This window comes from Aotus nancymaae, unplaced genomic scaffold (genome assembly GCF_030222135.1).
Source record: "Aotus nancymaae isolate 86718 unplaced genomic scaffold, 86718_ANA_hifiasm-v0.15.2.pri h1tg000020l, whole genome shotgun sequence".
NCBI lineage: Eukaryota > Metazoa > Chordata > Mammalia > Primates > Aotidae > Aotus > Aotus nancymaae.
The window spans coordinates 48733220-48750357 of record NW_026988432.1 but is presented as its reverse complement, the minus strand read 5'-3'; the positions used below and the strand labels follow the sequence as shown (position 1 = coordinate 48750357).

General features: G+C 37.9%; 1 protein-coding gene across 1 annotated transcript in view; it reads right to left on the bottom strand.

Annotated features, from left to right (window-relative positions):
* CDH2 (cadherin 2) overlaps positions 1-17138 on the bottom strand; it is a 228994-nt gene that overhangs the window by 20077 nt on the left and 191779 nt on the right. The window contains exons 11-14 of the mRNA XM_012447269.3: positions 16792-16934; positions 13750-13983; positions 13222-13455; positions 11177-11316 (exon numbers count right to left, since the gene is read on the bottom strand). Of these exons, the coding sequence (XP_012302692.1) occupies positions 11177-11316; positions 13222-13455; positions 13750-13983; positions 16792-16934 (751 nt within the window). The remainder of the gene's footprint in view (positions 1-11176; positions 11317-13221; positions 13456-13749; positions 13984-16791; positions 16935-17138) is intronic.

The following is a 17138-nucleotide window of genomic DNA, read 5'->3' as shown; positions in this document are numbered from 1 at the left end:
TTACAGGTGGGTAAAAATGAATAACTTGGGAACATCATTAACAGAGCATGCTTTAGCCAACAATAAAAGTGTTGAAAGTGGCCTCCACAGTTATGTCCAGATTCAGCCATCTGTTAAGTTTGCTTATACGGCAGAATCAATTTTTAAAATAATTATTTCAAGCAATCAAATATACCACAGTTAGATTAAAAAGCTTCATTCTCGACATAAAGTCAGATGGTTGGGCTTGATTGCCCACATTAGGTCTGGTTCCTGAGACTGCAGAAGTCCACAGAGATCCCCTGGCTCAAGAAGAGATTTCTTGACTCAGAAAAGTAGCTGGTTTGTTCTCCAGTGACTTTCTTGTACCTGTGTGCCCCATCCTTCTGTCTAGACATCCTGCCTGGACTTTAGATTTAGTTCCAGACTGTATACTCAGATTTTTTAAAAAAATACTTGGCTGCTTAGATTGCTTCTCCAGATTTTAACTTTGTTAATGTCCAAATGTGCCCAATTCTGCAAGCTTAATCAATTGATTGGGTCTTACCCTTATGTCTTCTAAAGTCAGATTACCAGTGGTCATCTAATAAGCTGTGGCTATCTGCCTAGCCGTACTGGACCAAACGAGTAACAGCTCCTGCCTGCCATAAACCAGTGAGACTAAATAAAATATTATACAACCTCTATCACAGTTCATGAGAGGTTGAACTACTGAGTCACACAGGCCCAGGTTTGAAAACCGGAATAATAGCAGTGTCCGCTTCATGGAATCATCAGGAACGCCATAAAGGACTTGCAAACTAAGAGAGTAGCACAGTGCCTGACACAGAACAAGTATACAACAATGCTAGCATTTTTGAATGCTATCATCATTTCCTGAAGACATCAGAGATCTCTAACGATAATAGTGAAGTTATCAGAAGTGTACTGGTTCAATTATGCCACATATAGAGTTGCAAACTAAGTTAGAAATTCAGGAAGAGGGCCCAGAGTGGTTTAACTAACATTCTGAGTGTTGCTGAAATAAAAAATGAGTATGACAAGTCTTTGCCTTAAAGAGCTTAAGGTCAGGACCAACACTGGACATAAAAGCTCAAATTAGAGGCAGACAGGGAATGCTGTGGGAGCATAGAGCAGAGACATTCAATTCAGCCTGGTACTCCAAGACAAGATGTCTTAAGATGAATCTTGATGGCTAAACAAAATTAGATGAAGAAATGGACTATGCTAAAAAATGAGAAAGAGTGTAGTATAGGTGTGTAAGTACAGGCAGTTCAAAATGCAAAGTGGAGGGGTAAAGAGAGAAGAAACTAAATTGTCAATGCTTGAATTTCCCGTTCCTAAAGACCAAACCCTGGGTCACAGGAACTGTGGGTTCTTACCTCATCTCAGGCACTTGGACACAATGGAATGTGCTTTCTATGTCATCAAGACTCTAGGGATCTCATCTACATCAATACTGAAACTAATTTCCACAAATCCCATAAAAAAATGAATTTCATTGAAAAAAGTCAATGGACATTCATATGACAATTATATCTATATCTTCTGGGTTCTGAAAACCTAAGTGCTCCTATTATAATTCCCTTTATCCTGAAATTATATGTGATTCCTTACATGGTACCCATGCTGGATCCTGATCCAGAAGACTTTAGTATCACAGAAAGTAGCAGAAGCTTTCTTCAGATAAAGGAGAGCTTCCTTTCCTTGTTTTTGTTGAGTCTTAAATTACGTTTTTCATGCCTATATGGTGTTGCATTTCATGAGTTGTACCTATTGCATCTCCTTTGTGTCAAAGGATCAATTTCCCTGTGACATAGCTGGACGTCAATGCAACCCATTGTGGGTGGGGTAAAAAGTGTTCTCACAGAGTCTCCAAAAAGATTCTCTAAATTCAAGTACCTAACCAGGGTGTGTCAAGACTTCCAGCTGATCACTGAAACCATTTTATTCTTCTTTTTAGGCACACTGCTAAAGGTTACTTCCCAGGGAATTAGGAGTAGAACAGATGTGTGCCACTTCTAGGCCTGGCCCATAGAAATCTCCTCAAAATCATCCTCCATGCCCTGTTGTCATGCAGCAATTGCACGGATTTATGGGTAGGATGATCCTGAAAGTTACACGTGAAAGATGGGACAGCCTCCGGCACTTTAGGTCCCTGAATGACTGTATGGAGAGGAGCAGACCTTTTTCCATCCCAAATGCCCACAACCTGAAACCCTGTTACTGTTATGAAAGCAAGAAATACATTTTCAACTAGACTTAAGTCACTGAAATTTTAGAGTGTGTTACAGCAGTTAGCCTATTTTAGCTAATACATCTGGCTAAATGTATTTGTGTGGTTACTTCTCTCTCTTTCTGTCTCTCTTATTTAAGCAATATAGAACTATCTTGGAAAATCACCTCCTCTTTGTATGAATCTGTTTTTTGTTAATTCAAGACTTATTTATTATTGTATAATTCAATCAGGGTCTGCAAAGTAAGTATGAAGAACGGGCTCATAACACATATGAATAAAGCTGGTCTGGTACAAAGAAAAGAAAACTGGAACATGACTGTCCTGCTTAAAGAGGGGAAATCTCGGTTTGGTTCCCAGAATGCAGGTCATGTTTCCAGATCTTTTCACTTTTTGAAAGGAATAGGAAACAAGGATTTTATGTGAATATTTTTGATTTTTAATTCTGCAAGCTAAAGAAAACATAGCCACAGACCATGTATGAACAGATTCTAAGCTTATAAAATGCTACTTTACAGTGACACAAGAATCCATCTTTCAGACATGTCCCCCAAAACATAGGGTTGGTATTAGGTACTGCTATGATCTGAAAGTCTTTGTCCCCCACTAAGTTCACATGTTGAAACCGAATGCCCAATACAATAGTATTAAGGGGTAGGGTCTTTAGGAAGTGATTAGGTCATGAGGGTGGAGCCTTCCTGAGTGGGATTAGTATGTTTGCTCCTTTCATTGTATGAGGACACAGCAAGAAAGGCACTTTATATGAAGCACAGAGTAAGCTCTCACCAGACACTGAATCTGCTGGTGACTTGATCTTGGACATTCCACATCCAGAACTGTAAGAAATAATTTTCTCTTGTTTATAAGCTACACGGTTTATAGAATTTTGTTATAGCAGCCTGAACAGACTGAGCTACTTCCTTTGAGAGTTCAAAAACATCTCAGCATCTCAGATAAAAAACAAAAACAAAAATAAAAACAAATAAAACAAAACAAACAAAACACCCCAATGAACCAGGCGCTGGTCAGTCTCTAAAACTTAAACACATTTTGGAATTCTGACAAGAGTCCTCTCAGTCCTGGAATGTGAAACCTATATAGTGTTCTCTGAGCCTAAGAGGTGCTGGGCATTGTCTGGAGAGACTGAGAAGAAAATGGAGCCAACTGCCATGCTCCAGTCAGCAACAGACTTGAGTATTAGAAGAAAGACCTGAGACATGGTGGATCACAAGGTCCAAGAACCCCAAGAGCGATCAAGAGAAGACTGATGTGGAATCTTTAAGCAGTCACCCAGCATTACTGTCACAACCTCCTTTGCCCAGCATCAGCTTCAGTCTCTCATGAGTTAACTCTGCCTGAGAGACAAGTCCTTATCCCTTTGATGTAGGGTATTTTCTTGACCTCTTTGTGGGACTCATGACAGTGGTGCCCCATTTACTCAGCCGCTGTGCTCAATCCCTTGTGGGAGGGAGTGCATAGGTGAGTGAGTGCGGGAACTGGCAGGCCACTTTGGCACTGGCAGGAGCAAACTCCACGTGGGCCCTGTGGTGGCATCTAGGTGGGGGTGCCTGTCACCCCAAGGCCCCAGAGGGCATGCCACAATGCTCTCTTAGCTCTGTTGTCCCCAGACCCCAGTGTGTTATCAGCTCAGTGGGCCATTTGCCTCATCACATGGCGGCTGCCCCCTGCCAGTGTAGGCAAAGGCCTACAGTGTGACAGCCTTTTTCGGTACCCACATTTGGTAGGTCTCAAATTCTTGTCTAGTACCCAAGAAGAATGAGGTCATGCAGATAAATTGAAGGATGGTGAATGAGAAGAATTTTACTGAGTGATGAAAACAGCTCTCAGCAGAGAGGGGAGCTGGAAAGGTGATGGGAAGAGCAAGTCACTCTCCCCTGAAGTCAAGTCTGCCCCTCTCCTTTGCAGTCAAATGCCTCTCTCTGACATCCAGCTGCTTCTCTCTTCTACAGGCTGAGTCTGGGGTCTTTATAGGTATAGAATCGGGGCAGGGCAGGCCACAGGTAGTTTTGAAAAAGGCAACATTTGATTGGTAAAAAGACATTATTCAGAAAGAACCAATCATGAGAGTAGGCAAACAGGGATCGAAGTTCTCACTTTGGGCCACGGGTTCCAGGCTTTTCAGCTTGAAGATGGGGCTTTGCCAGGGACCTGCCCCTGTCTGCCTAGAAATTCTCTGCCTCCTGCTTCTATCACCTTGAGGCTGGCATTGCTCCTTGAGCCAGAACTCATGGTCTGAAGGGTTCCAGTTTCTATCAATTGTCATTTGTGACCCCAACCAAGATGGACAGCAGCACCTCTTCTCATAGATTATGAATTCCCACAGCAGCCCAAGGCCTTGGGAATGGTTAATGTTTCAAGTCAAATTCTGAAAGCAGAGGAAGTTGCCAGATGTTCCAGGTCTGCTTCAAGGATGAAAGAGCCTTCTGACAAATTCGCACGGCATTCCAAAAGGCAGTATTACAGTTGCCTGGTAGAGCATGAGCTTTGCCAAGGATGGTGAAAGATACGGTAGACACCATTTTCTTTGCACTGAGGCAGACAAAGATTTAATCCTCACTTTGCTACTTTCTAACAATATATGCCTGTTTTACTGTAGGACTGTGGAGGACAAATGAACTAATGTATATTTCAATAATGAAATAATGTACTTAGTACAGTGGCTAACACATAAGGTACACCAAACAACAGCTTTTGCTATTATTATAAAGAACGAAACTGCATTGTGTCAGGTGATGTAGGCAGAGGTTTAATGTGAGCACCAGTGACTGAGCACCATTTATATATACTCGATAAGTGTTTGTAATTAAGTCTAAGCTTTAAAAAGCAGAAAGCTAACAGTTTCTGTTTCCTATCCTGGGGCTAAAAGAGGATGGTCCCAGGGAAATTGAGCTATCGGCTGTATTGTACATTCATTCTGATTTTATTAGTGATGATGATACGGAAGGAACTCGATACAAAGATCATTGAAAGCGATACTGTATCTGCAACCAACCCCATTGGCCAAAAGGGCACTGAAGGACATTTACTAATGAGGGTAATTAAACATGCCTTACTAACCACTATAGCAGTGAAGCAGATAAAAAACTTCACCCTCTGAAAAGAGACTAGATATGATACTAAAAGTGTCTGTTCAACTGCTGTCAACCCTTTGTGTGCATTAGAAGTGTACTCTCATTAGAACACATCTAATGCTTGTTTCAAATATGGGCCCAACCTAGCCTCCTGATAATCTAAGCCACAGCAGAAGATCCACAAACTCTAGTAAATCTCTGTTATACACAAGATAAGAAAATAAGATACTGGGGTAGTTTTTTTTTTCTCCCCCTGCCCCCTGCCCTTAGGCCCCTCTTAGTTATTTTGTTAAATAAATTAGTAATCTGGACCTTGACATAGAACTTAGACAGATAGAGACTCTAATCAAAGACAGGGAAGATAAGCACTACCCTTGAAAAACACTATTTTGCTTTGTTTTCTTTGTAATCAGTTAGCTGCTGGTATGGATACTTTGTCTTGGCAGGAAGAATAGGAATCTTAGCTGAGTCAGTTTCAGGCTAATTTTCTGCAGACCACTGTACAGACCTGCCTTGCTGTAAACACACTCATTACCTGGCATCCAGCAAATACCTAAACTGATCTCTGAGATCTACACAACTTTTAAAGCTCGATAAACAACATGTGGTTCAGTTTACAATGGAATACTATTCAGAAACAGCAAAAATGATTCTTTAAGACTTTCCAGCTGAGACATGAAGCCGACCACACCAGCACCTGGTCATCACCAGCCACTCACACCTGAAGGTAACACAAAGGCTCCAAAATATGGGTAATGAAGATCAACTAAAACTTATTCAGAACGCAGCATGGCACCAGTCCCGTTTCCGAGGCCTATTATTGTAAAGAGATAATATCTTCAAAATAAGTAATAAAAACTATGAATTAGATTCCATTGCCAAAAATTCTTACTTTGCACTACAAAGAAACAGAATTTCTAACAGGGAGCTACATGTAAATTATGGAAAATAGAACACAGTTTATTTCATACTGTTGAACTTCTCAGGAACTGACTGTGATTTTAAGATTTAAAGCAATAACATCTATTTAGAAAGTGGAGTACTTGGAGTAAATACATTTTAAAAATAAGATAAATAAATGGTTTCTTTTTCTTAAGGAAAAAGTAAAACAGAATCCACCAAAAATCTAAAAGAAAAACAAAAACAACCAGAATACCTTGCAGAATATACTCAGAAAACTTACCCTATCAGATAGCACGACACTAGAAAGCTACAGTAATTAAAACAACATGAGATTGACTCAAGAACAGACAAAACAGGTAGTACTGCATAGAACTGCAGGAAGCTAACCCACAAAGCTGTACATATATATCACCTGCTTTATGGTAATGTAGCACTGCAATGCAGTGGTAATGTCATCTTTTTACTAAAGGGTGCTGGATATTCATAAAGAACACGAAGAAGTCCTGACCCATGTTTTAACCAAAGGAAAAATCAATTACAGATAAATTATGGTCTTAATATGATGGGCAAAAAAATACAGCTTCAAGAAGATAATATACATAGTTGGGGGGATTCATTACCTTGGGGTAGACATTTTATGTTATCATTATTATTATTTTTCTGAGTCAGGGTCTCTGTGGCTCAGGCTCTGGAGTACAGTGGCAAAATCACAGCTCACTGCAGCCTCAACCTTCCAGACTCAAGCAATCCTCCTACCTCAGCCTCACAAGTAGCTGGGCCTAAAGGTATCAGCTACCATGCCTGGCTAATTAAAATAAAATATTTTTATTTTTTTTCTAGAGATGTGGTCTTACTTTGTTGCCCAGGCTGGTCTTGAACTCCTAGGCTTAAATGATCCTCCCCCTTTAACCTCCCAAAATGCTAAGGATTAAAGGTGTGAATCACCATGCCCTACATAAAGTCTTTAGATAGAAACAAGAGCATTAATCACAATGGAAAAAAACTGATAAACTGAATAACATAAAAAATAAAAAAAAAAAAACTTCTATTCACCTAAAGACACCATTAAGAGAATAAAAAAGCAACAGAATGAGAGAAGATAGTTACAATATATTTATCTGACAAGGAACACATATTTATAATATATAAGGACCTCCTACAAGTCAGTACGAAAAAGACAGACAACCCAATAGAAAAGTAGACAAACAAGCTGAACAGAAACTTCATGAAATAAAATATTATAAGGGTAAATATGTAGGCAGGAATATCCCAATTAAATTATGAGACATACAGCATCAATGTGGCCAAAATTTTAAAAGAATGAAAAAAATCCAAGTGCTAAGTGAGGATGAGATGTGGAGGAAATGAACTTTCATGCGCCACAGTGTGGAGGGGAGATGTCAATTGTACCATCACTTTGGAAAATGTACAGGACTGTAGTCGAGCTGCCCATATGCAAACTCCACGGCTCAGAAATTCAACTCCTGTGCACATACCAGCCAAAATGCACCAGAACATATGCACGCAAATGTTCCTAACAGTTTTATTCATTATAACCCAATTGGAAAACCTCAAGTGCCCAAGTGTAGTAGGATGGATACATAAAATGCAGTTAATTCTTACCACAGAATACTATCCAGCAATGACAAAAAATGAACTACTTCTACAGACAAATCTCACAGGTATAATGTTGAGTGATAGAAGCCAGAGGCACAGAGTGCCCACTGTATGATATCCATTTACATAAAAGTAAAAAACAGGGGGTGCTAATCTACAGTGACAGGAATAAAAAAGAGTGATTACTTTTGACAGAGAGCAAACCACCTGTTTGTGGGTCCAAGGGAAGGTTCCAGGCTGCTGGATGTTCTTTGTTGGTATAAGTGGTAGTTAAACTCTTAACCCTATAAAAAGCATCTGCTTCTGGTTGGGATAAATAAAGTCATGAGACCATTATTCACACTCTAATGCCAAGAACAAACTAAGTTCCCAATCAAAGCATTTCAAAACCGTAAGATAGCAGAGAACAAAATAAAGCCTAACTGAATAAAAATATAGAATCAGACAAGCCCTTTCTAGGAAAAGACCCATAGCTGCTTTCATCCCTGAAGGAAGAGCGAGAAGAAGGAAGAACTCTGCCTTTAAAAAACACCAACTCTGAAGGCATCTTAAGTCACCGTGAGTGAACAGGCTTGATGAGTTCACATCCTGAGGGAGTCTGCACCCACCACTGACTCTTTCTCATGGGCCTTTACCTAGTGTATGAGGGGGTAAACCCAAGGTTGGGTGCAGCACTGAAGAGCTGTCATGCTAAGGAAGAAGTTCCAGAGTGGACTGGGATGTTAAAGCAGAGACAAGACACTGTTTAGGAATCTGCTGCAGGATGGAGGTAAGTGAAGGTAGAGGCCTTGGAAATGAGGATAAGTGAATGAATTTCATTTGCTGGTTTAGAGATAGAGGAGACAGAGCCTTGCTGTGGCACTCCTACAGCAGCACTCCTACATCATGTTATTTTATTCTGTTATGAGGTTAAAAATTAGATGCATAAAAAAACCCATTATATAATTTTGTCACAATTGCCTAGAAAGAGAACTGCACACAGAAATCATCATAGAGAATCAGAGATGGGTGGAGGCTCTGGATCTAGACTCTTATGCCATCAAAGAACCCAGGGGCTACAAAGACACCACAGGAAGATTGGGACCAAATTAAAAAATTAGCCCCAGAGTATAATACAGAGAAAATTCCAGAAAAATCTTTAGACTCCTGGGGAAATAGATATGAAGCAACACATTCATGTCCAAGAGTTTGGCTAGGGGCAAAAAAACAAAACAAAAAAAATCCAACAAACTTCAGAGATTAGGTAAAGAGGAAGTTGAAGATTTAGGATGATTATTTTAACAAATCTTACTATAGGTGAGTTTTACCACTTAATCTTAAGCATCAATTTAAGTGGATAATGTCAATAAATAAAATAAACCTTTCCTAATATAACTATAACAATAAAGTTGTAGTAAACAATTTATTGAAGGGACTGGTGGGGAAAGGAGACAAAGATTCAAATCAAGTGCTATCAAATACTCAACGGTCCAGTCTCTGTATGAGGATTTTCTTGGTTCATGCCTCTGAGCCTCCAATTTTATGCAGCGTGCAGTTGTTACTGATGGTCTTACAGTTATTACTATTTTATTGAAGCTATACTGAGTTGGGTTTTAGGTTTATGCCTTTGAAAAGTATGCACAATTACACAAAAAAGAAAATACTGGAAGTAGATGATTTATGAGAGAATGTGATCAATATATGTTTGTTGATCTTGAAAATAGCCTAGGAAAGTGAAAGAATAGATTAATTAAAGGATTAAGCCAAACATGAATTTTAATATTCAAAGACATTTATAAGCAAAACACCCTAAGGTATATTTATAGAACAACTTTGATTAGTCAGTATTCAAAACAGCTTTACATATGAGTCAAGTTTTCAACATACATTAAATTTATATCTCTTCTATGTGAGAGAGCTGGGGTATTGTAGACCAAGCATGGAACCTGGAATCAGAATATGAGGCCTTGAGTCCTGGCTTTGTGGGTTACAAATTCTGAAAGCAAATCATGCAACTTTCTTCAAATGGAAAATGGAAAACTCTTAAGGGGCTGCCACAAAGATTAAACAATAATGAATGTAAATGTGCTTTGTAAAATGAAAAGTGATGTATCATTTTCTCAAAGGAGTGAAGCAGTGGAAAAGCATGTTCATGAAAATTTGCTTTTATTCAAATAACAGCCTTATCAATAATGTCTGCATATATACTTAAGAAAGTACATTTTAACTTACTGATACTGATGCAAAAAGCAAAGAATCCTGGGTTCTCCTTCAGACTATTATCCCCCACATCTGCATTAGCCAGTAGAAATTAGATGACTATCAAATGTACCTAAAAATTACCTGTCACAGTGATTTCTCAAGGATTACATTAATATACCCATATAATTTCAAGACAAACTGTATCAGAATAGTGACTTTAGGCTGTGAATTCAGAGACCTGCATACAAACTCTGCATCTATCACTTCCTAGGTGCATGATTTTGTAGAATCTAACCATGCTTAAGCTTGGTTTTATTCCACAAAAGTAGAGATGGTCACAGTACTAATATCACAATTTTCAAAGATTTAAGAGAGAGCGGCACCTAATGTACTTAACAGAATGCCTGCCACGTTACAGAGCTTATACATGTTTGCTATGATAACACTGAAAATGTTGCTTCAGAGCAGATAGAGATCTTTGTTTCTCATTTATGGTCATTCTCATCCTTGAAGAGATATGCAGAACCATATGTACATGTTAATATAAGCTCACATTATTTAATGGCCAGAAGGGGATTCTGACATCTACTGAACAATCACTTGGAGCCAGAAACCATGACAGACACTATAAATATAAAGATGAACTAGATGTTGACTCTAACTTCAAATATTTCACAAGAATGTAAGACTCTTAAGGGTAGATATTTGTTAACTCTGCCCATGGAGGTATCTTCAGGATTAAAATAGTGCCTGAAATATTGAATTTCTTTGGTAAATACTTGTGGAATAAATAGTCTTAGTGGTTTTTCTACCATACATATAAATATCTAGATCCCAAAGTAGAAGACACTTTTAATATATTTTGGATCTCTAAAGAAGAGAAACTATAAAGAAAAATAGATTTATCATTACACAGATATAACTAGAATTGGGTTTAAATCCTTTGAAATAATGGTAATTTTTTTTTTTTTTTACAAAATAAACACACGACATTTAGTACTTTGAAAAAAATTTGAGAAATAGTCAACACACACAGGAAACAATTCACCAAATGACTGGTAACAGGAGGGAAACCTGATACCATTTTCTTACTGAAGTATTAACACTACTCACTATTAAATTTATATGACCATAAAATTTTCTTTTAAAGATTTAAAGCACTGCTCACCTGGTCTTCTTCTCCTCCACCTTCTTCATCGTATTTTAAAATATTATCTCTTACATCATCTTCTGGATCAATTAAGAGCTGTTTGGCCTGGCGTTCTTTATCCCGGCGTTTCATCCATACTACAAACATCAGCACAAGGACTAGGGAGGAAAATAGTAAAAATACATAATATTGTCATTTTTAAAGCGTGGCCTATCTAGCCACAGTATTCAGTGATAATAATTTATACTTATATGGGCTAAAGGCTTGAAATGCATCTTTCACTCTACTATCAATTTCTGGCCTCACATTAAGAGAGACAAGACAAAGCAGGCCGAAGCACTGGGTTTAGAGTGCGAAGGCCTGGGCTCCCATCCCTAGTCCTGCAAACTCAATTGAGAAGTAGATCATCCTTGTTCTCAGTTTCACCATCCACATACAGGGACAGTAACTTTTTCTATTTTCCTTTTGGCTTGCTAGAGGATAGTTGCCCTTAATACTGGTTTGTGCATTCTAGAGACACAAACAGCAACAAGTTGTTACTTGCTGTGTTATTTAGGTTGGTCAGTCATTATTACACTCCCAAATTCACAGAAAACACCACTTCTTCAGGAAGACAAAGCTTGCCCAGATGACCTGGTAGTAAATTGGAACTAAGTCAGGAACTGGATCTTGAGGTTTTGATTCCCAGAGGCTGGTGCATGTTTCAGCTAAGAAGGCGAGGGGATTCGTTTGAACACTGAAATAACATTCGACTTTCATGTTTTACACTTAGTGCCAGGTCTAGAACCATACATTTTCCAGGGAGTTGCTGTTAAAATCAGCACCAATTCAGTTTCCTTCAAAATGCCAGTTATGTCTTCATTGCCATAATCCATCATACCTAAGTCTTTCTGGATAAGACTGGCATCTATACCACATTTCAGCTGAAATGGAAACATATCCCTAAGTGCACATCTAGGAACAAATTCTGTCTAAAATCTGGGAGTATCAGTTTACATCCTGAAGCGAAAGATTTAATGACTCCTATTGGAGTACATTTTTATTATTGGCCATAAAAGTAAATATCCTCCTTTTAGAGCCAGATAACATGATCTCATTTGCTATTGTTCCATGGCTAAATCTAGCAAGTGGATTATTAGTATAGCATGCAGGTTGCAAATTATAGCCAAAGTAGTCTTCATACAGGAAGTAAAAAATGCTCAGACTTCTATAGTAATTGCTTAGAATAAAGTGATAGAATTCTAAATTACCACAACACTTGTAAATGGAGAAAACATAAAAGAAATGGCCAACATTTTCAAGAAAGTGATTGGTGCATAGCATGATCACACAATAAACTAAGTCCTGCTGCTATTTCACAATAAAACACAGGGCCCAGGCAATTTATTCTTTTAACCTGCATGCTTAGAAGTGGTTCCTAAAGTACTTTCCAGTGGTTAATTTCTTGCATTCCATTGAACCAAAGATTGCAAAGTACCTTAAAAAGAAGCAATTCCTTAATCTACACTTACTCTAAAGACAATTTATTGAGCTGTGTAATCATTTCTATTATCAAACGTGCTGTATATGAAGTGCAATCTCTCACTCTTTTACACAGCTCTTCAGAAACAAATACCTTAATCCTCGCATGACTGGAGCACTGCTGACTGTGCTTTATATGAAGGAAGGTAAAGGAAAGCAATATACTTATTTTCCTAAATCATCAACTATGTGCCATAATTTCATACTCAAATCATAAGAATAGTGCTCAAACTTGGGATTGTGTAACGTTTTTCTATGAAAAGAGTTTACCACAGTTTCCTAAGCAATCAGCATCAGAAAGAGTAAGAGGGCACGGAAGAGGCATGCTGAGGAGGCTTGTTGCAAACCTCAAGTGCTTGAAACAATGCTCGGGGATTTTTTCATTCTAAAGTGGACTTGGCCAACCATATATGATTGGCAAGGAAATGCTGAGAGGTCAAAGGGTTGCAAGACTACTTTGCCAGGCAATAGCAACAAGTGACTTTGCCAAGCATTCTAGAAGCCAAGAGAACTGAAATCTAAAAGACAATAAAAGTACTCACTAAGCAGGATGATGATGCAAAGCAGGATGGCAATGATGGCACCGGTGCCAAGCCCTGCACCCACAATCCTGTCCACATCTGTGCAGTCCCCGTTGGAGTCACACTGGCAAACCTTCACGCGCAAGATCGAAATATTTGATTTGGGAGGATTACCCGAATCTGTGATTATGATGGGAACTTCATAGATACCAGCTTCAAGAAACTTTATCTTTAAATTAAGCTGAGCAAAATCACCTATAGGAAAAAGGAAAAAGATAGTTTGACAGGCAATACTTAAAGCTATAAAAAACACACAGCATTGTTCAGAATGCACTTACTACCTAATAGTACACACAAAGTGGATTACAACTATGATGCACTACAAATACTTTTTTGGCTTTAAAGGCCTTTAATATCTTACTTAAACTTTAAGTAGCTTTTAAAATATGTATAATGAGAAGATTACAGAGCACATAAAAATTAACTTTTCATGCCAGGCTTCAAAATCTCTCGACTGCACATATATTCAAATAATTAACCTGTTCTTACCATTAAGCCGAGTGATGGTCCAATTTCTCTTAATATTCACTGGAGATAAAGGAAGATCAAAAGCAAATGGTCCAGCATTTGGATCAATGTCATAATCAAGTGCTGTAATGTTAATTGAATTGGGGTCTGGAGTTTCGCAAGTCTCTGCCTCTTGAGGTAACACTTGAGGGGCATTGTCATTAATATCAAGTAAATAAATCTGCAGCGTTCCTGTTCCACTCATAGGAGGAATTCCTTAAGAGAGAGAAAAATCACAAACTGATGCTGAACAGTTCTCTCCAATGAACCTCAATTATGGTGAAATTCTGGCCCTTATGACTGTGTAACCTTGGAAAAATATAGTTGCTAAGGCATCTGGGCAGACCATTTCCAAAACAAAGCCACTTCTTGCTTCCCTCCTAGAATGACCCTGAGCTGTCACTGCTGCTCTGCAGAGGCTGAGCAAGGTGATGAAGAATGCCCCCTGCTATGGAATCCCACACCTTCCCTGCCCCTTCTGTTCATTACTCAGGGCTTGCACAGACCATGCTGCTCCAGGCACTGTGAGGAATGTTGGAGATGCAAACACAGGGCTCATAATCCTGTGAACCCTACTCTTTTTATGGAGAACCAAGACATGTGCATGAAAGAACATAATAATGCTTTTTAACACTCCAACACAGCTATGACTTATTGAACCAGTCTACAGACAAGTGATACAGAACCACAGATCTCAACTCAGGAACATCACACAGAAGAGAAATGGTATTTACTAACCAACTACTTGCTTGAGATCATATTAGGCAGCTCTATGTACATTCTTTCATTGTAATCCTATGACACAGGTTTAAACAGATGAACCTAAAGTCTGTAAATTGCTCATGGCCACACACTCTTTTATTGGTGGAGTTGTTACTAAACATGGGTCGGCCTGACCTCAAACCCATTCTCGTTCCACTATAATAAAATGCTATCTCCACCACTTCATATGATAATTTAGTCTGGTGATTTGCTTCTGCTATATTGTAAATATTCACACACGCATATATATATATATACACACACACACACACACACATATATACACATATACATATATATACACATTATATCTAATATTTATGAATATTTTATAAAGAATGCTGTACAATGAAGACCAGAGATTTAAGTGACCTGTCAAAGGTCATATAACTAGGAAGGTACACATACATACACAACCCTGGGGAGGGAATAAGGAGAAATCTCTACCAACTTCTATGAGGAATATGATGGTTCTAAGAGCAGGGAGAGTTGAACTGGAGGGGTATAGTGGCTGTTATAATATATACCACTATGACCACTATGGTATTCAACAGTTTAAGGGACTTTTAAATTTATTATCACATTTAATATTTATTATACTTTTATAACAACTATATAGAATACGTAAGTAGCGAAACAATTTATCAATAATGAAACTAAGGCGTACGGCGTATAAGAGCTTGCCTAATCATTAAGGAACATAGTTGGGGCTCCAGATCTAGCCTTGTCACTTAAAGTAAAGTGCACTTTCAAAGCATCACAGCTACATACATTTAACAGGTCACTTCTCTCTCTTATCAAAAGCCCTTTCAATTAGAAAACAATCCTCCTTGGTGAATAAAGAAATCTGGTTGTAACCCACAACCAACATACATACATATAATTTTATGGCTCTTTAGATCTCAACATAATGGTTCAAGATATATTACTTTCAGTTCTAATGCAGAAGAAAACTACTGTTTATTTAAGGCAAAAAAAAGCATAAAACAGGTACTAATGCTATGCTTTGATGTACAATGGCAAAAGCTATTCCTACAAAGTTCCAACACTAAACATTTAAACAGGAGGTCCCATATTGGAAAGGAGAAGAAATATTTATTTGGCCGTCACTACACAAATTTTCTACAGCTAGTAATCTCATTAAATTTTAGTATAAGTATTTAGAAAAGTTCACTGATATTATTCTTATCGAAAGTATTGATATATAGTATTTTTATAATGTAAAATATTTTGCATTTGAAAATTGCAAACATCAAATTCAACCACCAAATTGAAGCCTGCTATTTTTTTATTAAATACCAACATTCATATTCATAAACATGAAAATAAGTTAAGATATTTAAAATAATATGCGGTTCAGTTTTGAAACTATTAATACACAATAGGAATACTTATTTGAGTGGTTAGTTTGTGTCAGCCACTGTTTCAAATGTTTCACATATATATAAAAGTTATTATATCTCAGTTAAAACACTGTGAATTAGGCACTGATACCTATCTCTATTTAGCAACAAAAAAGGAAACAGATATATTTAAAATCTCATGCCAATCCCACAGATTCAAAGTGGGAAAGCTGGAGTATGCACCTGGGGGTCCTGTAGAATTCCAGAGCTTGAAGTCTGAAACACACATCATACTGAGAGCTAACAAAGCAATATAAACCCCTCGCCAAGTCTGTATAAGTCCCCTTTATATGTCATATCTGAAAAACGCCCTTATCTATTAGTCTTAACCAATTAGAAACCAGCCAGAAACTCAGAAAGGAAAAAAAGAAGATGCCACGTATATGTTCCAAAACCCACACCCTGAAGCTCACTACTCACTTATCTCAATTTATGCACAAAATTAAGTTTCCTAGCCCATGGCAAACAGAAGCAGAGAATTATAAAAAGGAAGACTGATAGAGATGGATATATGAATGGCAGCAAACAGACTGCCTAGAAGACATATAAAAACATCCACTCAAAAAACCTAGTATCTAGGGCTACCTGGATGGACTCAAGGCATCAACATGTTGCAGGACAATAAACAAAGGTATGTCTACATGAATGGTGGATGGATGTCGAGAACAATCAATGCAATGACAGTGAAGGATGTTCCAGAACACCTGTCAGAAATCATAAACAAAAGCTGGACCTCGGAGTTATGAAAGTCAGTTTTCCAGGCAATTAATTGAGTTTTGCAGAAAACTTTAATTCCTGAGCATGCATGATGAGGATTTACTGTTTTTAATCAACATACAAGAAAAAACAGTGTACATACCATTGTCAGAAGCAAGGAAAGTAGCATTATATATATTGTTTTTCACATTTGGTGATTCTCGGTCCAAAATAGCAATTGTAGTTATTTGTCCATTCACAGGATCTATTTTTAGCCAGTTGGCAGGATCAGATAATTTAGTGTATCTATAAAATAAAAGTGAAGTTAAATTTTTTTGAAATGAAACTTTTAAAAAGCATTATTTTATAGGTTTAGTTGCAAATCCAATTGGCTCATTAACTTGCATTTCTGTAGATGATGGCTGGAAATTTCCTCTTTCACATGAAAAAGCACTTTTGTGACAATGGTTTTGGGAGGCACATAAGGTTGTGTTTGGTCAGGTATGTGGG